At 38.0% G+C, this 25,823-nt stretch overlaps 1 protein-coding gene across 1 annotated transcript in view; it reads right to left on the bottom strand.

Moving 5' to 3' along the window:
- Positions 1-200: 200 nt before the first annotated feature.
- The window catches only part of PLXDC2 (plexin domain containing 2), a 285,578-nt gene continuing 259,955 nt past the window's right edge, over positions 201-25,823 (bottom strand). Inside the window, exons 13-14 of the mRNA XM_075492688.1 lie at positions 15,712-15,872; positions 201-3,420 (exon numbers count right to left, since the gene is read on the bottom strand). Coding sequence (XP_075348803.1) covers positions 3,304-3,420; positions 15,712-15,872 — 278 coding nt within the window. The 3' untranslated portion in view covers positions 201-3,303. The remainder of the gene's footprint in view (positions 3,421-15,711; positions 15,873-25,823) is intronic.

The raw sequence follows: 25,823 nt of genomic DNA on the forward strand, positions 1-25,823 counted from the left end.
AGCATAGCACTAAGAGTGTTAGGTGTTATGCAGCATTTAACACTAAAATGGAAAATAATAAGAAATGATAATTTTGGGAGATCTTGCAATCATTATATACATTAGATACACAAATTTACAGGAAAGTTTAAGAGTTAAAATAACTGTTAGAATAAATGACTTGCTAAGTAAGCATTTAAACAAATGAAATATTCTGAAGTACTTTCAAATGAAAGACCAGTGGGAATGCTAGTGAAGCCACTGTTTCAGAGACCTGGATGGAAATTCCTTCATGAATTATTGAATAACATTTCAGCTGGATCTCTGAGAGGAGGTTACATGACACTTTTTCGGTCTGGATCAATTAACCTGGTGCTTTATAAAATGATAAGAATAGGATTCTCAGTTAATTTCCATATTTCATCACACCTATAGATTGATACTTGTATAATTTTTAATGTGGCAATTTTAATTATTAAAAAATTAGAAAACCAGATGGAATTACAAAACAGCAACAGATTACTTAATTAACTTTTGCCTACTGGGATAAATAGAACATACCACAGAATATATCAAAGCAGACACCAATGAGACATTATACATCCATTAGTATGCAGGAGGTTTTCTCTTCAGATATCAGTTCTTATCAGACATAAGCATATGCCTATCAGTCTTATTAAATAAACCCAGCAACTCATGTTATAATCCATAACATATAACATCATGGCAAAAATCAAAAGAAGTATACTGTGATGCCCCCCTTAGACCAGTGAAATCTGCCACCAAATTATGAGAAGTGGACAAAGAGTGAAAAAAATAATTGCTATTATTTTACGAAGGAGTATGAAACTTAAGTTAGTTTGCACATACTAATAAACATCCTTCAGCTGTGCAAGAGGGCCTTAAAACAACAGTAATCAAAATACAGGATTTTAAAATTGTTGTCGTGTTTGTCTAATCATGTTACAAACGTTCTGTCCAGCTCCATTGCATGACATGTATTACATACACGGGTAAAAACATGAAAAGCTTGAGTGAATCAGCCAAAGTGCAGACCTGTAAACCCATAATAATTTAAATCTTCTTCACTTATATGAAATATCGCTTGAACTTATTGCAGTACTGTGTAGATTTTTGTAAATTTCTTAGTATAATTTGCCAAGATGTGCTCTGAAATAAAAATTATTTCAAACAAGATTCCAGCATGCTTCAAATGGAAGCTCTACAATTGCTTCTTTTGGCCAACGAACCCTAGCTGATGACTTTCAAGATTCCTAGAAAAACTAATGATAAGTATTGCACACCAAATACATGTCTAAATGATGTGCACTGATGCCTTTTTATTTAATAAAAATGAGTGTCACCAGATATATATGTGCATACATTTGGTTATTGCTATCGGAATTAACAGCCTGCAATTTAATCCCAGCCTATTAGAAACAGGGCTCAGCAGACCCACACAAATTGAAATGAATACTTGCCACAGGCTTTTCACCAGGCTTCAAGACAATATGTTTGTTAGTACCTTCAGATTAATACCAGTTAGGTTTTGAACAGTTTCAATCTCACGCTAGGTGATTTAAAACAGATGAAAATAAAAGTGTGTTACACAAAATGAAAGAATACAGAAAATACAGTATTGTATTATTTACTGAACAAAATAACAAGTAAAAATCATGTTTGTTTTTTTTTTTTTTTAAACAGCATTAAGTAATCAAATTTAGACCATACAAGTATCAAGAAGAAATGTAAATAACTGTATTAAGGTGGTATCTACAACTTTTTTTAACTGCTTGAGATCCGAAACTGCAAATGTTGCACACCTCACTTTAAAATGATTCAAGTGCCTTGTACAGTATGTAAAAAATTTGATAGTCAATGACTATGATGAAATGTACATACAATACCTGAATTTAATATTTGAATAGCTCAGGCCCAGATCATCAAAATATTTAGGTTCCCACTCCTCATGGAAGATCTGGGTCTCAGTGTATATTAACCCCTTCCATGAAAGGAGTAACTGTTTTTGGTGGTGTGAATTTATAGTCTTGTCTTTCCCTATACAGGGAGGGAAAGGGTCGATATTAAAGAAAGAGTGGTTCCAATAGGCAGAAAGGTTATGGCACTGCAACTACATGAACCACCTTCCCTACACAACATAAAAATATTCTAATATTAAGGATTATTTTACAACTCAGTGGAAATATGCAGTAATGCAATCCATTGTCTTTGTCTGGATGACAAAAATGCAGTCTTAACAGTCACAAGAGCCCGCCTTGTGTTAGCTATAAAAAAAAATATATTTATATATATATTTATGCAACTACTATGTGCATTAAACAAAATCACTGTATGAATCAGCAGGGTTCAATAACACTTGTATCTGAATCTCTGGAAGGGGTGCATTGAAGTCTGTGGTGCTTCTCAGTAAGGACTCACAATGAAATGACAAAAGATAGAAACCCATTTGTTTAAATTCTTATTTTTCGTACCACATTGCCTAAGAAATGCTCCATAAGATCTCTGGCAGCTAAAAGGGTCTGTTGCCATTACTTCAGCCTACTGCTCAGAAATGAAAGATATCCCTTGAAACAAACCTGATAATTAATTTTTAGTGAACATTGAAACTGAAAATCAGCCCAATTTCATTGTGAACTCCCATGAAATAAAATAATGTCACCATTGCGAAAATTCTCTGTTGTCTTCATTTCTTACCAATTTTTATATCATGAGTTGTTTAGAAGGATAGTAATCAGCAATGTACAAGAAACATTGTACTACTCCTGGAAAGCATATACATTGTGACTCGCTCAGTTAGGTGGGTAGGTTAATTTAAAATTGAAAAGTGAGTGTATTTCACATCCACTTATAGAAGTACTGGAAAATTCCTTTTTTTTTTCTTTACCTGCATTGAGATACTTTTCTCAATCACCTGTGAACACTGATCAGTGCTCAGTCTTTGAGATACCAGAGAAGAACACTTGAACCAAAGGGCAATACCCTTGTGCACCAAAGCTTTATTATATTTTTGATTACTGTGCATCCCCATACCTAAAGCCAATGACATGGCACTTGTGCCATAGTTCTGATACCATAGGTGTCCACTGACAAGTGTTCTGCATGAACCATCGTGTCTCAGTCCACTAACAAAAACTACTGTGCAGTGGTAATCTGGTATCTTAGATAGTTATTCTTCTTGGACAAAGCTTATCCAAAATCTTCTTTCTATCAGGCTACAGCAGCTTAGGGCTCTTTTTCTTTAAAGAGAGGCAAAGTAAATGTCTTACACCTGTAGGCCAGTACTGGTGTTCTGTCCTAGAAATTTTAGCACTGCTCTGATACAATGAACCCTTCTTTTTCTCCAACTGGTTCCACTTCAGCATAGGCAGGATGTCCAGATCCTCTTCTGAATTTCATTGCTGGCCATCTGCTTGGACGTCGCTGCAACAGCAACAACAAGAAAATAAACTTTCAGAGTATGAAGGGTACAACAATAAGTTAAAAATAAAAAACTTTAACAATGCTCTGTAATTTTGATCTCTCTCATGCTAAAACCCACTCCATGTAGTTGTTACAGGAGCAGAGAAGCACAGTTCAGCAGCAAAAGCCAGAGGAATTAATCCCTCTTTCTAAATTTGTGGGTGATGGCTGTTCTCAAAGACCTAAATAATTGCTACTAGTCCTATCAATGAAGATGATGAAATAGCTTCTGTCTAAAACTGTTGATCAGTGCATCTGTGAATTTTGTCTTATAAAGACCTGCTGATCCACCACCCCCTAAAGGATCTGTCCACTGCTCTTCCTTCCTAGTTTTGCATAGGAGTTTGCTAGCATACTCTACTCCAATGGAGAATGTATAGCAGAGTCCACAGAAACTGTACTTTAAAAAATTATTTCGAACAAAATTCTGGCATGCTTATGCAGGACTTCCAAAATAATGACTTTCTATTTCAAGTGCCATAATTTCTACTTGAGTAGTTTACTTTGATGATTCAAATAGAAGCAACCTTTTCATTTGAACTCTTACGACCTTTGGGTACAAGGGTCTTAAGAGGTCCTAACCAATTTTTATTAGGATCTTTGGTGCCTGCTTTAAAAACAGCTAATAAATAGAGAAAAGAAATAGATCTTTTCTAGGGCAGATAAAACAATTCCTGTATGATTGTGATGCCTCTGGGAAGGAAAAGTACTAATTAATGTCTGGGAAGGCTCAGACTTTGGGTGATCAAGCGGAGATTCTGTTAAAAGGAATAGTTTTCAGGAAAGTAGGGAAACTCTTTCTTAAAGTCAGTTAGCAGAAAAAGCTCTCCTAAAATAATTATTCCCTGTTGAAAATTTTATCTGCCAAATATGCTGATATGTATTTCTTTTTCTTTACTGACAACAGTTACACCCTGCTTGGAAGGAGGGCTGGAAGATATAGCAACCTATATAGAAACACTGCAGGAAAATGAGAGGAGAAACAGTGAAGTTACAGCCTATATTTTCACTGACAGTTCAAAATCTAAACAATTATACTTTATGATCTTTCTTCTGAAAATAAACATTGCATTTGATTTTCTGTCCCCATAATACCCCTTTTTGATTGCCTTCTGATCACTAATGATACTTCATGCTGCTGAGGGGCCGTGTTGGGGACCACAGAACAACCACAGCCACGACATTATGCTGGGGCTTACGGTGCTGTTGGGCAGCAGCCACTAAAGAAATCTTGGGGCACCACTGAATCTTGTTACCTACAAATCACACAGCTGTCTGCAGGTACAGCACAAAGTCTTCCTCAGTGATCACTGTGAGGAAGATACAATATAAAAGCAACTGATTTCTTTTTCTGCCATTGCAGGACCAGGTTACTTTTGAGGCATCCAGAGTTAAATTCTGTTTGGCAGGTAATTTAAAATCCCAGGCCTTTAATGCAACACCTTCCTACAAAGTAGGAAGGCAGAACACTGTCCTCATTAATGGATGTCTTTTCCTAATAAGAAAACTTATTTGGAGACTTTGGAGACTTTTTTCTACCTAAGCTCGATTCAACGTGGTTTCAAAATTAAGAAGGACAGTTTGGTTACTGCTAAAGAAAAAGGGTCATATTCTGTTCTCAGACTCACTAAAGTAAATCAAGAATAATTCAATTAAATGTAAAGGACTTATCCCAGATTTATACTGGTAAAAATGAGAAAAGAATTTGACCAAGAGGTCTCTAATGAAAAGAGAAAATGAAAAACCATTGGAAAACTAGTAGGAAAAAATAATTGGAAACAGTCTCAAAGGGCAATATATAAGGATGAGCTGAGTTTTAATCTATTATGTTGCTCCCTAATTTCATTTTAAGACGTACCCATGATTAGTTACTACTTCCTTGCTCTGTTGCTGTTAGAAACTAAATCTACCATTTTGGGCTACTCTTTTTAATTGGCCCTTTCCAGATGATGAAATACAGAACACATGCGTATCAGTTCTGATGATACAATGCGATACAACCTAAACATCAGCTGTTGTTCCAGAAATAAACCAACAGATTTGAAGGTCAGCTCCAAATAGTACAATTGCAGGTTTCTGTGGTTTCTCTTCATGCCTGAGGTGAGATTTTCCATTCCTAGTGACAGTCTGTTTAATTTCAACTTCTTTGTGTGTATGTGGGTAACGTAAGTGGTTGCCAGTCTTGAAAGAGAGCACTGACAAGCTGTCAATTCATTGACTTGTATATTGACCCCCCAAAAGCTGTAGAGACATTACAGTTTTAATTGATAAAACCAGAAGTAACTTAATTGATATTGGGAGATACAAAGCTCCTCGAGTTACTGAAGCAGCTCAGGAAATGCCTAATGCATACTTTCCCTTTATTCTCTGTGAAGCAGAGTAATAAGAAGATACGAAAAACCTAACACGCACCCCACAAAAAACCCCACCACAACAACACTCCAACTCACAAAAAACCCCAAACAAAACAAAACAAAACAGGGAGAAAGCAAGCCTGGTATTTTAACTAATTCCTTAGTTTTGTCATCCAATTTAACAGGAAAAAATGTGCTTCTTCCTCTGGAATTAGAACTCTTAGAGGAAATCCTCTAAGCTGTGGCTGGAGAGTTGTAACTCCTGCTTCCTTTCAGTGTATTGCAAGTCAGGAAAGCAGAAATAGGATTTTTCTCACAGGGCTGAAGCTTCCTTGGGTTCATTATTGTAAGCAAATAAGGATGAGGGAAAAGCACTTGTGACCTTACATGACCAGGATGTCGAAGATACATGTCAGGATGGAGAAGAATAATTTATGATACACATTAAAAAAAAGTTATTTCCTGCTGAAGATCAATAAGATAACATGAAAGAAACTAGCAGTTGGATAATCCATGGAAAGTGAGATCTACTTTTCATGTTTCTTACATTATACCTTTCTACGGCACTGTTGGTGGCTGTGCAGTATATTAGACTTCCTACTGCAACGCTAAGGCTAGAATAAGTGTCTTTACGTAAATCTTGCAGTAGAGGCAGAATGGATACTATTTGTCTTACTTCTGAGAAAAAAAAGGACAGGATTCCACCTATGAATCCTAGAGGGTGGAGATTGGAGTATCTTCTCACTGTTGTTGCACGGAAAAGTCTCCAAGTGTATTCTCGTGGTTCACCAGTTTCTTCTTTTGACATCTTTCAACATGAGGGAATTTTGAGCCTTATCGTGCCTCTTTTATCCATCAAAATGGTATGATTTCATTAAGACATGATAAAAAAAAAAAGGTTTGATACACATCTGAGTGTACTTTATTGAATGTTGTCTAAACAAAACTCAGTTGGTATGATCTGAACATCGTTTCCAGGGCTAGTCTATGACTTTTTTTTTTGAGATTGCTAGCTTTCGACCATCTTATTTCCTGCTGAACAGTAACTTTTTTAAGCAAAAGAGAAAGAAGTGGCTCAAATTGAAAACTACAAGAGAGTATCAGGTCAGTGCTTTCTGTATGTGTTTGACTGTGTTGGTGGAATTTTACACAGAAATTTCTAGTAAACTTGATCATATTGAAAGGAAGGAAAGGGAAAAGGACCCATCAGTTTTTACGTTACAGGCCTCTGTTAACTGTCCAGAGATAATTTAAAGTGAAGCCATTTACTTGCTACTGTCAGCAAGGCTCCTACCTATTATAAGCCACCAGATCACCAATGATGCAACTATAAAAGAAGAATGGAACAATCTGCTACAATTTAGTAAAGAGATAAAATTCAGTAAGAATTATGTACACTGGCTTACACACTAGGAACCAATCAGTGCCTCAAATTAATATTATCTTGAAAACAAAGGAAGTGATCTATTCAGACTTCCAGTGAAGAAGCTGGTACAAAATCAATTCAAGATTTTAAAAGGGATTTTAAAAATATTTGAAAAGAATTAACCGAGTACACATAAACAAGAAATGAAATCTATTTTGTACATGCAATAGGATAATGAATTGTAAGGGATAAGCAATATACAAGATCAATTACAGGAGGACAGACAGTTGTATAAAGTTGTATTGAAATACTGGTATTTAAAGACTGATGCCCTGCTCCTGAGAGATTCTGGTGCTGACATTATACACTATCTCTAAAATTTATGCCAGTTAACACTTTTCACCTGAAATGGTAATTCATTAAAAGCAATTGTAATACTGTATATTTTGTTAGCTGCAGTAATTCTAAGCTTTTGTGTTTCCTTCTATACATCTGCATGAAGACAAGTTTCTATCCGTAATGGACAGAAGGAACAACATGTATTACATATTTGATATTCTTACATCCTATCCTCTACTATCCTCATCCCATCCTCATCCTATCATTCATTCTGTACAGAAAAATGGAACGAGCATGATTATGTACAGATCTGGAATGTCAGAAGAGCAGTGAAAGGAAAAAATAATGAAAAATCTGACCCTCTGTCATCTCCCCAACCCCACAACACACACACTTCGTTCTGAAAATTTTCTAAGATTATAAAAATTTCCTTTGTATATTTCAACCAGCATAAAATCCCACAGTGCTTGTGCATGGATCAACTCTTCATTCCTATTCAGCAGTAAACTTGAACAGCGGATTTCACCAAGACACACACATTTTCTTTCCAAACTGAGTTTATGTGAGTAAAAATACTTGAATTAGCATGACAATGTCTATCTTTCAAAGTCTTGAAAGACTCTCCAGAGCTCCCTAGCAAACTTGATTTCCCACTAAAGTACATAAACCCTGAAGTTATTGAGTACTTTTTAGGTTGAATGCTCTGATGCAACTTTGTCTTCTCTATCTATTGATTATTTTCCTGTATTTCAAACCTTTCAAACTTTCAGAGGACTGTTTCACTGTTTCTACTGAAGGTTATATCTTACATTGAAGGTTATATCTTACATATCCATTGATGTCAAGTTCTTTATCTAATTCAAGGATATAAAGACATTTAAATCTATTTAAAAGCTGTATTCTTTAACCACACTTTGCCAACAACACCCGTTTAACTCTCTTAACTGGAAATATGTAAATACAGAGCCAACTGTATTCTGGATTAATTGTCAAAACCCCAGCCAAATTGTAAAGACCTACACAAAAGTATTAAGAAAAGGCAAAAAAACTATAGTAACATCTATTACTAATGTTAACCTGATACCATCAAGACCCATTAGTTTATGTACACTTGTCCACTGTTAATCTATCTGGGTATCCAGGCCTTCTAATTTCTCATGACAAGGAAATATTTTTCTGTTACCTTGCCTATAAGATGCGTTGGTGTGCTCAAAGTTACCTTAAATATTGTTTAGGCAGTTATAATTTGTGCATCAGTCTTTAATCTCTGATAGAAACCCAATTTATTTGGCAAATCACAGTCAGAAATGGATGAGGCTTCAAGTATATGAAACTGTACTTCTGATAGGTATTTCCAGGAATAAGAAAGATCAATCGCCTGACACCATGTTAATTGAATATTTTGAAGAAACTGTTATGAAATAAAGATTGCTTCAGACTTAAAATTCAGTAGGATCATTTACCGACTTCATTTATTTTTCTCCTTGACAGAAGTGCTTGTTTAAAGTATCTTTTTGTGATTTAAACCACTTCTCATTATAACAATGTTTCTGCAGTCTTAGGTTCCTCTAAGTAGCTGGCTGCTGACGGACGAGAAACAGAATGTCTCCTTCCTCCCCACCTTTGACTTTTATTGTCAGTGTTGATTATTTATTTTAGTGCTTCTCCCTTGTGGACGATTTAAGTTTCCCTTGCTGAGCTGCTGGTTCCTGCTGAGCTGGATAAGCTTTGGAAAAAATAACTTTACTATCAGTACAAGGCAATGACAGCGAAATCAATGACAATACCCCAAATGCCAGGACACTGCAGGACTTTGAAAGAAGAGAAAAATGATACTTGTTCTCTTCTTTTTAATCATCATCTTAATGAAACACAATTCAGCTCGAACTTCTGGACAAAAACAAATTGATGATCATGTCAAGACTTTTTCAAACTAAAAGCATAATCCCCTGTAAAATGTATATATATAATAAAAACAATGGGCCATATCCCAGAAGAAACAAGCAGAGCTGTGTGAGCTTCATCACCTGTCTAAGCCAGCTGAGGATCCGAATCTTTTTTAAAAATTCCTTCTTTCTTTTTTACTCTGTCTTCTATTTACTTCTCATTTTTTTGAAGACATACACTGCATCTGTGACATTAATGCAGAAACCTGGAAATGGTGCATGGAGAACAGGTCTGGCTGTTAAATGCTGGCTCTTATTTGTGAAGTGCTGCTATGAGCAGAGATGTGTAACAGTGAGCCAGAAATGCCCATTAATTCCCTGAGGTCTGAAACAGCAAGAACTATCTCCGGCTTTTTGACTATTTTCTCCTTCTGTGATGGGGGATGAGCAGAAGGTCAAAATTTGAAGAAAATCTACTGCTAGATCTGCATGCCAGTGAATGTTTCCAGGTACTGCAACATAATCTACTATACAGCTCAATTGTTAGAAAAATACCCTACAATTAGTGCTTTCTCAGACTACCCCAGCTAGGGCTAAGGATTTGGGAACCATCCTCAGTCCACTCTAACAGTCTGCATGCCGTCACCTTACTGTGAGGCTGACAAGAGTTAAACGACAGGAACGTAGACCCTTCCATGCTGGTTGGTCTCTATGCTAAAAAACAGTCCCAGGCTTATTTAATTTACTAGTAAAGACATAATTCAAGTTAAATCAGGAAGAGTCGAGGTGCATTCCCCAGGGTCTGATCACACACTGTTATTTTATTTGCTGAAGATCTGCAGCTGCTCATTCCTTCCTCCCTCTCTTTCTCCCCAAGGTCACCTCCTGGCTCCATAGCACCGGTTCAACTCTCTGTGTGGCCATTTGAAAAAACAGATTTGTGAAATTATCCAGCTTAAGCATCCAAAATGAAGTAACACAAACAACTAAAAAGGATGTAGGTATGTGCATGTGTGTGTGTGTGAGTGTACATGCATGTTTCTAAGCAGCTGAATCAGCACAATAAAGCTCTAGAAAACCTCCAGGGAGGATGGGAACATGAAGGCAAAGGCTGTGACCTTTAAAATGGGATCTTAACTCAAAAGAATGATAACTTGTAACCACAAACACCCACACTTCTCTTCAGTGTGTGACATATTAACTACTATTAAGACATACACAGCCACGATTAAGAAATACACAGGCTCTGAATTCACTCATATCCCTACAGTTTCAGAGTCCACATGTGCTAATAACTTGGATTTGGTTTTGTACCTATAAGCTGAATACAAGAGAAAGGCTCTTTGCCTGAGGTTAAGATGGTCCCACCTTGCAATGTTAGTTTAGACTCCTTAAAATCCCCTACCCACAGAGAACTGCCACAGAAAAATTTTATTCTGCTGTTGAGCCTTACATAAGCACGTTTGGCAACAGTATATCTGTGCCCAGCTGGGAAAAGACATCACAACGTCTGACTCCCTGCCTTCATATTGGCAAGTAATTCCTCTGCTGTCTTCTCAGCTGTGGCTAGATCAGGTTGCCTTTGTTCCCCAAAGGCAGAGCACTGGGATGACAGCTGGAGTAAGTTTCAAACATTAAAAGGACTTTGCACCAACATATAAATAAGAAAGGTAAGAAAAACACAAAAAAAGCATGCACGTGAAAAATTCTTGTGTCATGTGCAACCCTTCAGTCCACAGATAACTGGGTGCAAACAAGCGAAAGACATATAGGTAAAAGGCAGTCTGCCTTATGTCTTGCCTTTCAATTTGCTAAATGTTCCCTGGATATTAATCGCTCTCAGTGCCAAAGTTCACACACAAATGCAAATCAATAAAGGTTAAAAATATAAGAAAAAAAGAACATGAAGAAAAAGAAGGGAAGAAGTAAAATCTAAAATACCACTAAAGCTGCTATTTGGCCTGCAACTGAATAAAATTTGAACAAATCCATGTGACTCAGTTGGGAATTTCTTTATCCTTATTTACATTCAGCTCCAGATATCTGTATCACTTTTGCTATGATCTATATCGCAGGCATAGAATCCACTACAATCGGGGCATCGTGCTTGGCTTCTTGGCCACCAAAGCTCAAATCCTGAATGCAAGTATACTACATAGGTTAGTGAATAAGTTAATTACTTTTTAATTGTGTTATAGCTAGATTTCTGACATAAGCCTTGCTTTGTTGAAAAAGACATGAAGAGCACTATTTGACATATTTGCTATTTTTCTAAAATCAGTGCAAATAAGTTCAAAGTATACTCAAGAGACGCAAGATTCCTCAAGGTAAGAGTAGGTATGTAACTTAATTCAAAAGGGGAAATTATTGGCAGCAAAATCATATTTAAGGGAGAGGAAAATACCACAGGGATAACCATAAATAAATGAAAGACCAAAGCATATAACATCTCTTCTGTCACTCTGCAAGCTAATCTTTAGTCAACATTTACTCTCAGCTTTTAGAAAGAGCCTGCATTCATTGGAACTTTGACTGGAACTCCCTTAACTTTAAAAGTCGATAATTCATTCTGTCTTTAGGTCACCAGAGAAGTGTCCAACTTAAACAATGAAACACATGTTGATTAGTGTGGGGGCTGGAAGAAACAGGAAAACATTGCATTTTAATTTGAGTCTTCTACACACTTGACAAAAAGGGGATTTTTTTTGAAAAAGTATTGAACTATTTGGGTGGTATTCTTTTAAAATGATACACTATCATGGGCAAATTGAATAGCATTTGCATTCAAGACTTCTCAAGCTCTTTGTTCAAAATAGTTATTTTTGTTCCAGGTGGGGCTGCCCATATGCATTGTGCTCAACAGCTATGAACAAAACCACTAGAGGAAATGTTTGCTTCAGACTTTAGGGGTAAAAAATTCATAGAATAATGTTACTCTGTTCTAAAACAATAGTTGCTTTGGAATAAATAGCATTTTTCTTGGCTTTTGTGTATCGCTTATTTAAACAAACTAGTGCACTCAGGATATCATTTAATGGTGCTCAGAGGTGTCACAAGGAATTGCATTTATCAGTGCAAAGTTAAACAGTGCAGTCAAAGTGTAAGCGTATTTATTCTTATCTGGGGGAGCTCACTGAGAAAAGGGACTACATGACAAACATGAGGGGCATCATGAGTGGGATTTGAGATGAGCTATGTAAAAACCTGAGTGAGGTGGTAAGTGGATATTGGGTGATATCTGCAGAGAACACAAGGGAGAAAGAGGCTTAAAGCCTCAGATATGGGATCAGTCTATTATACTTTTCTTTATTCAGTAACCAGTCATGACTATAAACCAAATCAACTCAAAGTTTCTTACATAGCTCTCAACCTAAAAAACCCAACAGAATCTGACTCAAAATGATGCTTTACCTACAAAACCATGACAGCATCCTAGAATCTTAGATGTAAAAAGAAGTTTCTCTATTAGTTGTGTTACAGTTTCAGATGGATGCTATGTTTAATGTCAATATGATGCCTCTATAAAGTATGCCTCTATATGGTAGCTTCTTTAAAAGTAAACACAAATGGGGCAGGTCCCTGTTCTTTATTTTGCCCAGCCTTAGATTTATGTTAATTACTGATGATAGATAAACTGATGCAGATCTTGATTTGGCTAGAACACCTGATGGCAGACTACAGTGTACTAGTAATTTTTTAGACGACTGCATGAGAGAGCTGCCTGTCCATCTGTCACATCTTGTTTCAACTGTGCAACTTGCTTTGTTAATCAAGAGACTCATACAAAACAATATTATTTTCTGAAATACTTATGTGCTTGTTCTCATTTCATGACCAAGCCCACGGCAATCCTCTTGAGCTCTTTCCCCAGAATGGTAACATCAGATCCACATTTCATTCGTTTCCCATAAATAATGCAGCTTGTCTGCTGTGGTATATGGGGTACCATGTTATATGTAACAGCTTACTCAAATATTTTTCAATTACACAAATACAATAAGGAATGCTTTTTTTGTAACAGTGACCTATTTATACCAGTTATGCCTCATTATCTTTTTGTACTTCAGTTTCAAAATGCAAGTCGGAGAAGATACATTCTCTTCTGTATTGGAAATATGTATATCCTATAGATCAGATGAATATAAGAATAATATATTCTACTCTTTATTTCTTGAATTGGTCAAACTACTTTTTTCTTTTGGAAATTAAAAGATTAAACTTCTTAAAAGCAATTTCATTTTCCAGAATGGACTACCTTATTCTGTTCTTCTATGCTTATGATACCAACAATTTGAAATTTGTAGAAATGTTCTGAAATACAGAGTAATCCCTTTCTCCAGCCCTTGTGGTTTTACCACTGCATCAGTGGTTTTATCACTCACAGGGAAAGGCCACCCTTTCGTGGCTAGAATGTTTTATAATTCTTGCTAAAGGTCTGATTCTCCACGAGTATCACAATTTTCCTAGTAAACAAAAGAGGATGTAGTTTATACCACATTTTGCATAAATTTGATTTTGACTAATTTACTTCCTCCTGTCCTTATTCAATTATTTCTCCTTTATTTTAAACAGAATGATTATATTTTTCTATTTTTTCTAAAAACCTACATTGCTTGCTAAAAGACATTTTAGCTTTGACTGCATAGATTGATTAATGCCACATAAAGATTAAATTCAGTGGAATGGGTTTAACAAAAAGGATTAAGGCACCACTGTCTGCATGATGAGTATGATACCAATGAATGAAATAAATTAACATGCCATTACTACACTGAGAACAAAATTAAATCAATAAATGGGTGTTTTAATCTGGTATTCGTCTCTCCTTCTTAAAAAATGGCATTGCCATTTACTTAGCCTTTTCAGTCACATCATAACAGATAAGAAACTTGTTTTTACTAGAATGAAAGAATAGCAATTAAATCTGTGTGTGAAAAAAAGAATGAGACAAGTCCTTCTCTTTTGTACAAGGACTTCAGTGGAGTTTTGTTTGTCTACATCAGTAGAGAACTGGCTTGAAATGTTGCATAGACATGAAAGAAAACTATTGATTTTATTATGTGGATGCTGTTCCCCGATGTTTAACACAGTTACATCACTTGAGCCTGCAATACTGATAAACGATTCATTTTGATTTCTGTCACTACTATTGCATCTAAGCAGTATATTTATTATAATATAATTTTAAAGATGAATCATTCTGTTCATGTTCAGGTCTCACTTCAATTCACATTGCTGTCACTAGGAATAAATGTCTATATCTTCCTGGTCCAGCCTTTTACCTAAGCAATCCCTAGGTACGTCCCTAGTGACACTTCCAGTGGTTCCGCATCTCCACTATTACCCATTAGAAAGTGTCCAGGCTCTTAAAAGTAAGGGAGTACTGCAGGTGGGGGTTATGAACAATCAGTGCTTTCTTTCATTTTTAGCAGCTATACTTATCATAAGGTAGAGCAACATTGCCCAGTTGAAAAAAACACAAGTAAATGTAGGTATTCACAGTTTTTTGTAGAATCAAACACCTATGGAAAATGTTCCTTTCCTGTATTGTCATGTACAGTGAAATTGAGGTGACTAAATGTCAGCATCTGCAATGTAGATGTCTGCACCTGAGGTAGCTATCTATATTTAAGGGAGAAAAATGTTAATTTATCTAATCCTATAGGAGATGTCTCAAATAGGTCAGATGAATCATGATCTAAAAGAGTTTGTTTCTCTCTGCACTATTAAAAAGAGCAAAGGGAGATGATATTAGATTTAGATGTTAAAATTACGTGAAAAGAATCTTTCCAACAGTCTGAAGCAAAGTGTTAAAAGATTTCTACGAATAAATGTATGGAACAGCTAACACATCTTCCCAGCTAAAAATTTACTTTAATTCAGCTCTTCTGGAGAATTAATGAATGCAAACATTTTATTTTTCCACAGGAAAATAATTGAAAAAAATATATGTCCCAATATAAAATGCCAGTGCACATGACAGCTAATGGAAAAATGCTATGGTGAGGGCAATGAAGGATAGCAAAGAGAGGTGGAGTGGTATCTGAGATATATCTTTTAGATATATGTCCTGTGTAAAAACCAAAAAAAAGTAATAGCAATAGTAGTTAAACAAGCAGCTGAGTGACAAACGTGCTAAGAACAAAACAGCATCACCTGCTAGGTGAGGCAGGTCCATTTCTTCAAACTTTACACTACGAACACAAGAATACTTTCTAGATTTAGTTAAGAAAGTTCTATTCTGGAGACCCCAATTATACTAGCCGAGTGATAAGACTAGTGACACAACATGTTACTTTTGTCTTACCTCTATAAAGAAGATACTAGCTGCTGACGTTGGATGATGATACATATAGACTGTCACGAGGATAGCTGCAGCCACAATGAGAACCAGGACTAGAATGCCGACAATTAAGCCGGCATGAAGCGTTCCACCTTTCTTCTCCGCCGCACTGTCGTCTGTGGAAGCTGCACAAATGGCACACTTATTAGCACAGTATCTTATGTCTTATCCATTCAATTTCACAGTTAGCAACTGAGCATTTGCTTTTTCTGTGTTACATGCTCCTTGTTTTCCACAGCCCAAGTTGGAAAAAGATGTTAGATGTCTCTTTCCCACAACTGAATATTCTCATAATCTTAATGAACAGACATTTCCAAATGTTTTACTAATTCTAACTCAATAAACAAAATTAATATCCTTTCTTTTGAACGCAATCTGGACATTCTGAAGTTCTTAATTACCTTCATAATGATTTTTGCTTTGATTTTCTCATAAAACTGTCACAGTTTTCCTACAGACAAAAAGTACTAATTGAATACGTTTTGAATGTTGTTTTTTTTTTTCACAGCTTCAAGGTGAGACATGCCACAAACCCTTGTGGGGTCTAGCTAATAAATACATTCTGAAAGCCTGATTCATTAGCTTGGAGAGGGGTTTTGAACCACCCTGTGCAACTGAATCAGACAGCCAAAAGTGTAACAGATGGATGTTAAATGACCCTGCAATATTCTAATCTTGGTCTGAATGGAACACTTATCATACCAAAGTATTACAGAAGACCATCCATCTACTAAACTTGATACTGAGAGGCTGCTCATGCTATGCTCCCATCAGGAGAAAAGAGGGCTGTCTCTGTCACCGAAGCAACTTGTCAGCAGTGTTTCCAAATAAGTGACTGGAAATCTTTTAACAACACTGTAACCTTTGTGGAAAAAGTCTCTCAATAAATTAGCCATCATCTGTAGAACTGCTTGTGCTCGGATATGATTTCTACTTTGGACAACCTGGAGTATCAGAGCAAGTACAAACATGGTGATAAGCAATGATTCTTCAGCATCGTCTTGCAAAAAAGCAGAAGTGCTGTTCTACCCACCACTGCAGGCAAAAGAGCAATTCAGAAGCCCTAGGTTTAAGAAACACCAGCAGAGCACCGGTCATTTGGCTTCACACACTTATATCATTCTCCTAATATTCCCGTTGCTTTCTGCCTTTCTGGCAATCCTTCAAATCACCTCCATGCCTTACTCCATACAAAACCTGGCTCTGGTCTTGCTTATGAGAAATTTTCTTTCAATTCCACTTTTAAATTTCCTCTTACCATGCTTGTTTGCCGAGCTGACTATAATGAAAATTGTTGATTTCTGCAGTCATCCTTTTTGTTGTGTCATCCCCCTGAACTATTTGTTTGGTTGTCTTAGAGTGTCATGGTCTGTGAGGTCAGGGACTGTCCCTTTTATTTGTTCTTGGAAAACAGCTATTGAGTTATGGGTACCACTTCAAACAAGTTACTGTTATTGTTAGTAATAGTAACAACAACAATAACGACAACAATAACTGTACATGGTCTTTTACCATTCATCAGATTGTGACTAGAGCACTCCATGCCAATATTAAAAAAGAGAACTGGAAAATAATAGAAGAAGGGTCTATTGATCTAGGTCCTTATACTGCATTAAATGCCTTGTATGAGGGGCAATAAAAGAAAATAGGAACGGTTAACCTCAGTGTAACAGCTCATCCACGTGTGGCAGCACATTTTCTCACCAGACCAAGGCAGGCTGCATGGCCCAGCGGATTGCACGGCACCATTGTGACAACAGGGAGAAAAGGAAAATGAAGATGTATTACCTTAGCCAAGAGCTATTTCTAACTATAACATGGAAGTGAATCTATGGGAGAATTAAGTGATTCATGTAAATTTCCCCTGCTTTTGTCCATATTTCCTCAACCTTGAGTCAGAACGGCTGAAACCCCGCAGCATTGCTCTGCTCTTTCCCATGAAGTCAGTAAGACAGCTTGTGGAGTAAGGAGGTGAGTGACAGAATCAGTGGATAATGAAAAAGAACCCAATAATTTGAGAAGCTAAACTAGGATGTGGGAGGCATTAATGAATCTAATAAAAAATTGCAAGCATGGACCCCCCACTCAGGCACTGCCTAATCCTGAAGGTATCTTTCTTTTTACTGAAAAGTTCATGATTACCTGTTCACACAGGAACTTCAGTTTTAATTTTACTGACTGTGCACATCAAGTTTGAGCTTGGGCATGAACAGAATCCAAGAACCAGGCCTCTCCCTGCCTAAATCCTACAAAGGGACTTAGCTTTCTTAAAGCTTAGTTCACACAGATCTATAGGAACTTTCAAAAAAGAAAAGCAGTGTCAGCCCTATTTGATTTTTCTTTTTTTTTTTTTTTAACACAGTACATACAGTGAAAATTTCCAGTCCATCCTTTATGTTGCAGTGAAAGAAAGGAGATATTGCCTAGGATGTGGAAGATCTATTTTCAAATGTATTCCCACCCAAAGGGCACTTAAAACACTTCCTGGTAGTTGTAGCACTATGTAGCAAAGGATGCAAGGTTCATGGTGGAGACAGGAAAGAAAGCTAACCCTAAAAATGGTTCCTCTAACTTTCAGGCAGCAGAGTCTTTTACTTGACGTAACCATTAATAATTTATTAAATAGCTATTCACTTTCAGCAGAGAATAGATGAATGTATACAAGCTCCAGTTTTAATTTCTGTTCATGCACTGTAACGATATTTAGTACTTGCACATATATTTCAAATCGCCAAGCAAATGCAAATTAAGCAATTGAAAGGCCATCAAGAAAGGCCTGCTTTATTGTACATGCTCTGGGTTGGGCTATTAATTCCCAGCGATGAGCAGTTAGTTGTGTGAGTCACCCTACTGAGAAGTAACTGCTCCCCAGAAGGAGCAGGGGATTCATAGTTTGTCTGTCTCATAATTGTCTTTTTGACAGCTTCATACTCTCCGACTCTTCCCTTCAATGCCACACCGGTGCACCATAAACTACTTTATTACTTGTACCCATTTTCAGGCCAATTTACACTAAATGAGTAATTTGTATTGTTACTATGTTATGGTTGAAGGCAGAACATCATATTCTGCATATTAAAAAATGCTGGACTTCAGCAAATGTCCTAAAAACTCTGTAAAGGCCATCAAATTAATCCCCTTTGATCTGATATTTTCTCAGTGTTTAGCATCCAGCTTTGCAAATGAGAACACCGTCTCTTCCAAACAACACAGGTGACAACTGCCTGCCCAGATTTCTACTAGTCTAGGGTGGAGCAATACATGGACATCAGTGCAGTGATCAGAATGCCAAACGCAAAAAATAATGAAATACAAGAAATGCTTTTCTTAAATGACAACAAGTGTGAGTAACTTGTAATTTCCATAATCGAAATTCAGTTCATTGACCCCAGGGCTCAAATACTCATGAGAAATTGATTTCACTCTCTTTGCACAGAGACAATAAACAGTGTTGTCAACTTTGAAAATACTCTCTGCTGTAAAATCAACTGACAGTTCTTTTAAAAAGCCACCAAGGGAAATAGATGAAAAAACCAGACACCAAAAATTTTTCAGGTGCAGAAATCTTATTAAGATTATCACAGCACATCTGCTGTTCCACATCTGCTAAACCCATGGGAGGATATTTGTCTTATGACCAATCCTTTCCCAAAAGGAACTTTCTCAGTGGAACTTTCCCCAAACTTTCCTTTTCTTGTGCTCAAAAAAGCAATTGTTACATACAATATGCTCTATTTATAACTCCTCCTCTAATTCTTATATGTATAAACCTTTATACATGTATAAACCTTCTGCTGAAGGAGCATGTTAACATCTGCAAGGTTGGTCTGCTTCTCATTAGGTGCTGAATGACAGCACAGAAACAGCAAGTAACTTTTTTTCCCAAATACAAAGGCACACAATACAAACACGAAATAACTGTTCTCCTGCTGGCATGCTGTTTAAAATATAAAAGTGAAAACACAATAAAAATGTTCTAATTGTTTGCATGATAAACACATAAAGACTATATCATCTTTGGTTTTATATTACTATACTATGTCCCTAGTTAGAGTCAGGTTAGCTTCTTTTGGCGCATGAAAACCAAAAAACTCAAGGATTTATCATGGATGAAAATCTTGTCCTGGTTCACGGGGACTGGGATGCTGACTTTAACAGGAATAAAGGTGTGTACAAAGTGGGACTGTTATTTAGAGTGTTTGTAAACACATTGTGGATACTTTCTCAATATTGTTTATCTCACCATCGCATATTAACCATTGGGATCTGCAAAATAATGAAATGCAATGTTTTCTATTGTCTAAATTTAATGTTTACACAAAGTTTCTATTGTGATAGTTTTATATATGAGAAAACAAAATTGTGATACATACATGTACACCTCTCATGATATGAGATGGAGAAAAGTTTACTTACCAGAGATTAATATCTCTGTCTGTGAGACCAGTGATACAAAAAAGTTTTATGGTAAAAATGGAGGAAAAATAGGTGAAGTTCTGTTACCTCCTGGCTAGAAGCTTTCCTTTATATAAAGTGACATGGAACCAAGGGCAAATGGCAGACAAAAAGTAGAATTTCATTGTGTGGACTTGGAAAATAAAGCTTTGCTTTTTCCCTCCAAGAGCCATGTCATTCCTTTTTGCTCTTGCATTTTGATCAGATGGTTAAAAGCTCCAGTTCAAACTCACTTCTTATAAGCATGTGCATCTTTAAGGGATAAAATGCAATACGCTATTTGACCCTCCTGACTGACACAGCTATGCTAGCAAAGCCAGGGATACAGATGACCTAAATAGCAGCAATCAGTCTAAAGATGATACCTCAGTACTGAGCTTTGTTCTTTACTCCCCTCTTTTTACCAGATGAATGCACTTTCATGGCAAATCCCTGAATTTGTCACAAAGAGATAGAGAACCGTGCAATTTCTTCTCATATAGGAATGCTTTATGATAAAATGAGTGTTTGCTGTTAGGTTACATGGCAGCAATTGGGTGAATTCTTAATGTTCATCAAAACCTATAATTTTTTTAGCTGGTTGGTCAGATGAATATGACACTGTATGTGGCACTGGTGAGGCCACACCTTGAATACTGTGTTCAGTTTTGGGCCTCTCACTACGAGAAAGACTGAGGTCCTGGAACACGCCAAAGAAGAGCAACGAAACTGGTGAAGGGTCTGGAGCACAAGTCTGATGAGGAGCGGCTGGGGGAACTGGGGTTGTTTAGCCTGGAGAAAAGGAGGCTCAGGGGAGACCTTATTGCTCTCTACAACTACCTGAAAGGAGGTTGTAGCAAGGTGGGTGTTGGTCTCTTTTCCGAAGTAGCAAGTGACAGGACGAGAGGAAATGGCCTCAAGTTGCACCAGGGGAGGTTTAGATTGGATATTAGGAAATATTTCTCCACGGAAAGGGTTGTCAGGCATTGGAAGAGGCTGCCCAGAGAAGTGGTTGAGTCGCCATCCCTGGAGGTATTTAAAAGATGTGTAGATGTGGTGCTTAGGGACATGGTTTAGCGGCGGAGTCGGCAGTCTTAGGTTAACAGTTGGACTCGATGATCTTAAAGGTCTTTTCCAACCTAAATGATTCTATGATTCTATCACATGGGTATAAGAGCATCTGTGCAGCACTATTGGTACAGAAATGCTGGTTCATTAAGTTGACAGTGTTTCTGGCATGGTCTTAGTTTTATGGCAAAATGGGTCTGGATACAACTGCATGAAAATAGCTCCTACAGATGAAGCAGACTGGAAAAAATGTATAGGTTCAGGTATAACCACATCTACAGTAGAGACTTATGTACTCTTTTACCCTTATCACTTATAAGTATGCTGTATATAAATTAAACATTACAGAAACAGAATGTGTGATAATATTTTCCTCCATGCAAACATGGATTTTTTAATAGTTTAGTTGCTAACTGCAGAACTTCCCTTGCATTCCTTAATGTACATGTTACGTAATGACTATTTTGGTACTGACCATGGTTTTGAAGCTGTAGTATGTCCAGCTTTATAAAAATACATTTATTAATTAAAGTAGATTGTGCCATACTATTAATACTAATGCAAAACAAGTTTCTTATTGTTTTTACACAAAAAAACACTATCCTTCAAATACTAGCTTAGGAAAGTAAGGCATGGTTATACATTATTGTTATTATAATTATATATCATTACATTCTATATAAACATTTAACATGGTAGTTCATATTTTCAAGAGCTTACAAACAAATTGCCCAATCCACAGAATCTAAAATTAGGTGGAATTAAATACAGATAGAGTAGATCTCTGATGGGAAAGTCACATTTTAGTCACAGCCATTTTTTTGATTGGAACTATGTAAAAACTGTCCTGATAGTATCTCAAAGGGGAGCTTCTTTGCATCATTATTTCAACTGGAAAATTATTATTGAATCACAGAAACTTGACGATCCTTAAAGAAGGTAGCATTTAGGTCACTTAAAACTTGCTGTGACAACACAATATAACTCTTTTTTATATTGTTCACAGGGATGCCATTCTCCATCAGAGACTGTAAGTTTTGTAATTCACTCTGTATAAAATATCTCAGTCTGAAGTCCTGAGCTGTGGGGGAAAGTGAGATATACTGAAAGGTGATTTTTTAGCTGCCCATTTCTACTTGTTGATTGGGTGCTGGGAACTACTTTTGCTAGTTATATACATTTGATATATAAACAAATGCATCTACTGCATGCTATTCGATGTATCAGAAATCTATGATAATATAAACCCAGCTTTTCAAAAGTGATCTAAGCAAGTAATTAAGCAATTTTCATCCCTCTTTGAGGTTTATTTCAGGGTAATAAAACTGTCCGCCATTAACAGTGCTGGAACATTCTGATTTTGGGAATATCAGCTGAATCTGGCAGGTCAAACCTGTCTCTCCTCACTCCTATCCCTGTTATCTGTCTGATATACTACTGTACCTATGTTAATCTCATTCAATCATCCTTACACCCACAGGTATTCTTCTTCCATAGCCATCCTTGGACTGTTATTGGTCTGGTTCCTCTCATCCAGGACCTCCAGGGTGTCTGATAACTGTTTCACAGAATCATAGAATCATTTAGGTTGGAAAAGACCTTTAAGATCATCAGGTCCAACCATAAACCTAGCACTTCCAAGTCCACCACTAAACCATGTCCCTAAGCACCATGTCTACATGTCTTTTAAATACCTCCAGGGATGGTGACTCAACCACTTCCCTGGGCAGCCTCTTCCAGTGCTTGACAACCCTTTCGGTGAAGAAATATTTCCTAATATCCAATCTAAACATCCCCTGCTGCAACTTGAGGCCATTTCCTCTCATCCTATCACTTGCTACTTGGGAAAAGAGACCAACACTCACCTCGTTACAACGTCCTTTCAGGTAGTTGTAGAGAGCAATAAGGTCTCCCCTGAGCCTCCTTTTCTCCAGGCTAAACAACCCAAGTTCCCTCAGCTGCTTCTCATAAGACTTGTGCTCTAGACTCTTCACGAGCTTCGTTGCTCTTCTTTGGACATGAATGAGAGGCATGTTTCCACATGAGAGATCTCTACAAGCCATTTGGCAACACCTCCTCTCCATGTGTTTGCTCTCCTCTTTGGGCAGCCAAAGAGCAGACACCCTCTCTTGCTGCATGGGATGGGGCCAACCTGCACCTACAGATCCAAGTTCACTGCCCCAGCCCTCCACCCTATTACGTACGTCCTTTCTAGCCTGGAAGCTGTATCACCCTATTTGCATGACCATGGCTTTGAGTTAATGTGCTCCTGCAAAGCGGGAGGACATAATGTTTAGGACAGCTGAGCTCACAGGGTTACAGCCTACAGTGAACTCAGCAGAGCCACTGGATTTTTCCCCTCTTTTGGGCCTCCCTTTACATCTGGAATGTGAGTTTACCCGGAAACTGCTTGTTTTATGGGGCAGGTATATGGTTCTCCAAACCTATGCTTTTTTCCTGTACATAATGCAGATTCCTTAACAGATGATTAATGACCTACATACAGTGACTGTGGGAGGGAATACGGGAATGTACAGTTAGAAGGAATCTCCAGAGGCTCAGAGGAATCTCCATTAAAATGTTCTCTCTACCTCTTTTAGGAACAGCCTGCTCTGGACTTATCTTCTTCACAGTAATGGAGTGTGATTGTCTTGCTTTTGTGGGTTCATTCCCTTAGTATTTGTTAACATTTTGAGGTTAAGCCATTGCTACACTTTACTTGGTTTCATGATGATTTATAAAGTTATGGCTCAGTTAATGCTTTAAAAATTGGTTTCCAATTGCATGTAAGGAATGAAAGGTGGTCTTTGAGTGAGAATATTACAAACTGTAACCCACAAATGCTGAATTCAATATCTGGCTTTGCTATCAATTTTCTGTAGGACCCAGGGCAACTCAGTAAGTCTCTCCAAGACTGATCAACTGCTTAGTGCAGCAAATGGATGAGAGTGCACTAAAATAAAATCCCTCTGTTTATAGATGACAGCACTCTAAATGTGTTAGCTAAGGACTCTCATTCTGCTCTAAAATATCACCTAACGCTACAACAGTTGTGTGGTGGGCTTGATGCCAGGTGCCCACCAAAGCCACTCTATCACTCCTCCTCAGCGGGACAAAGGAGAGAAAATATAATGAAAGACTTGTGGGTCAAGATAAGGACAGGGAGAGCACTCACCAATTACTGTCACAGGCAAAACAGACTCGACTTGGGGAAATTAGTTTAATGTATGACCAATCAAATCAGAGTAGGATAATGGGAAAAACCCCCAAATCTTAAAACACCTTCTCCCCACCCCTCCCTTCTTCCCAGGCTCAACTTTACTCCTGATTTTCTCCACCTCCTCCCCCCAGCAGCTCAGGGGAACGGGGAATGGGGGTTGCGGTCAGTTCATCACACGCTGTCTCTGCCGCTCCTTCCTCCTCAGGGGGAGGACTCCTCACACTCTTCCCCTGCTCCAGCGTGGGGTCCCTCCCATGGGAGACAGTCCTCCACAAACTTCTCCAACATGAGTCCTTCCCACGGGCTACAGTTCTTCACGAACTGCTCCACTGTGGGTCCCTTCCACGGGGTGCAGTCCTTCAGGAACAGACTGCTGCAGCGTGGGTCCCCCACGGGTCACAAGTCCTGCCAGCAAACCTGCTCCAGCGTGGGCTCCTCTCTCCATGGGTCCACAGGTCCTGCCAGGAGCCTGCTCCAGCATGGGCTTCCCACTGGGTCATAGCCTCCTTCAGGCACATCCACCTGCTCCAGCGTGGGGTCCTCCACGGGCTGCAGGTGGATATCTGCTCCACTGTTAGCCTCTGTGGGCTGCAGGGGGACAGCCTGCCTCACCATGGTCTTCACCACAGGCTGCAGAGGAATCTCTGCTCTGGTGCCTGGAGTACCTTCTCCCCCTTCTTCTTCACTGACCTTGGTGTCTGCATAGTTGTCCCTCTCACATGTTCTCACTTCTCTCTTCTGCGGCTGCGGTTGTGCAGGTTTTTTCCCCCTTATCCCCCCCTTAATACGTTATCCCAGAGGCATTACCGCTGTCGCCGATTGGCTTGGCCTTGTCCAGCGGCAGGTCTGTCTTGGAGCTCGCTGGCATTGGCTCTATTGGACATAGGGGAAGCTTTTAGCAGCTTCTTACAGAAGCTACACCTGCAGCCCCCCTGCTACCAAAACCTTGCCACGCAAACCCAATACAAGTTGTCATCAAGATTAATTTTAGTTTGAGTCACTTGAGGCCACTTAAGCTGTTACAATACTTAGTAGCATCAAGCAATGGCCATCACAAAGCTCAATATTGTACAATATTGTACCACGCCATTTGGCCTGGCAAGGCAGCTGGCTGTTGCTAAATCCAGAGGAGCAGAAAGTTACCAGATTACAAGAATTTCAATTCAGTCAGTGCATTGACTCCTCTTAACGCTACTGAAAGCAAACACAAGACCATCAGGTCAAGCAGGCTGTTCCCCTCTACAGCTGTGTCTAATGCTTCCAGAGTTACTTACCCCCACGCCTCCCCCACTTTGTGGATACAGAACAACTTGTGACTGCACTGTGACAGCAATAGGAGCAGATGATAAAACAT

Source organism: Mycteria americana, chromosome 2, assembly GCF_035582795.1.
Source record: "Mycteria americana isolate JAX WOST 10 ecotype Jacksonville Zoo and Gardens chromosome 2, USCA_MyAme_1.0, whole genome shotgun sequence".
NCBI classification, from domain to species: Eukaryota; Metazoa; Chordata; class Aves; order Ciconiiformes; family Ciconiidae; genus Mycteria; species Mycteria americana.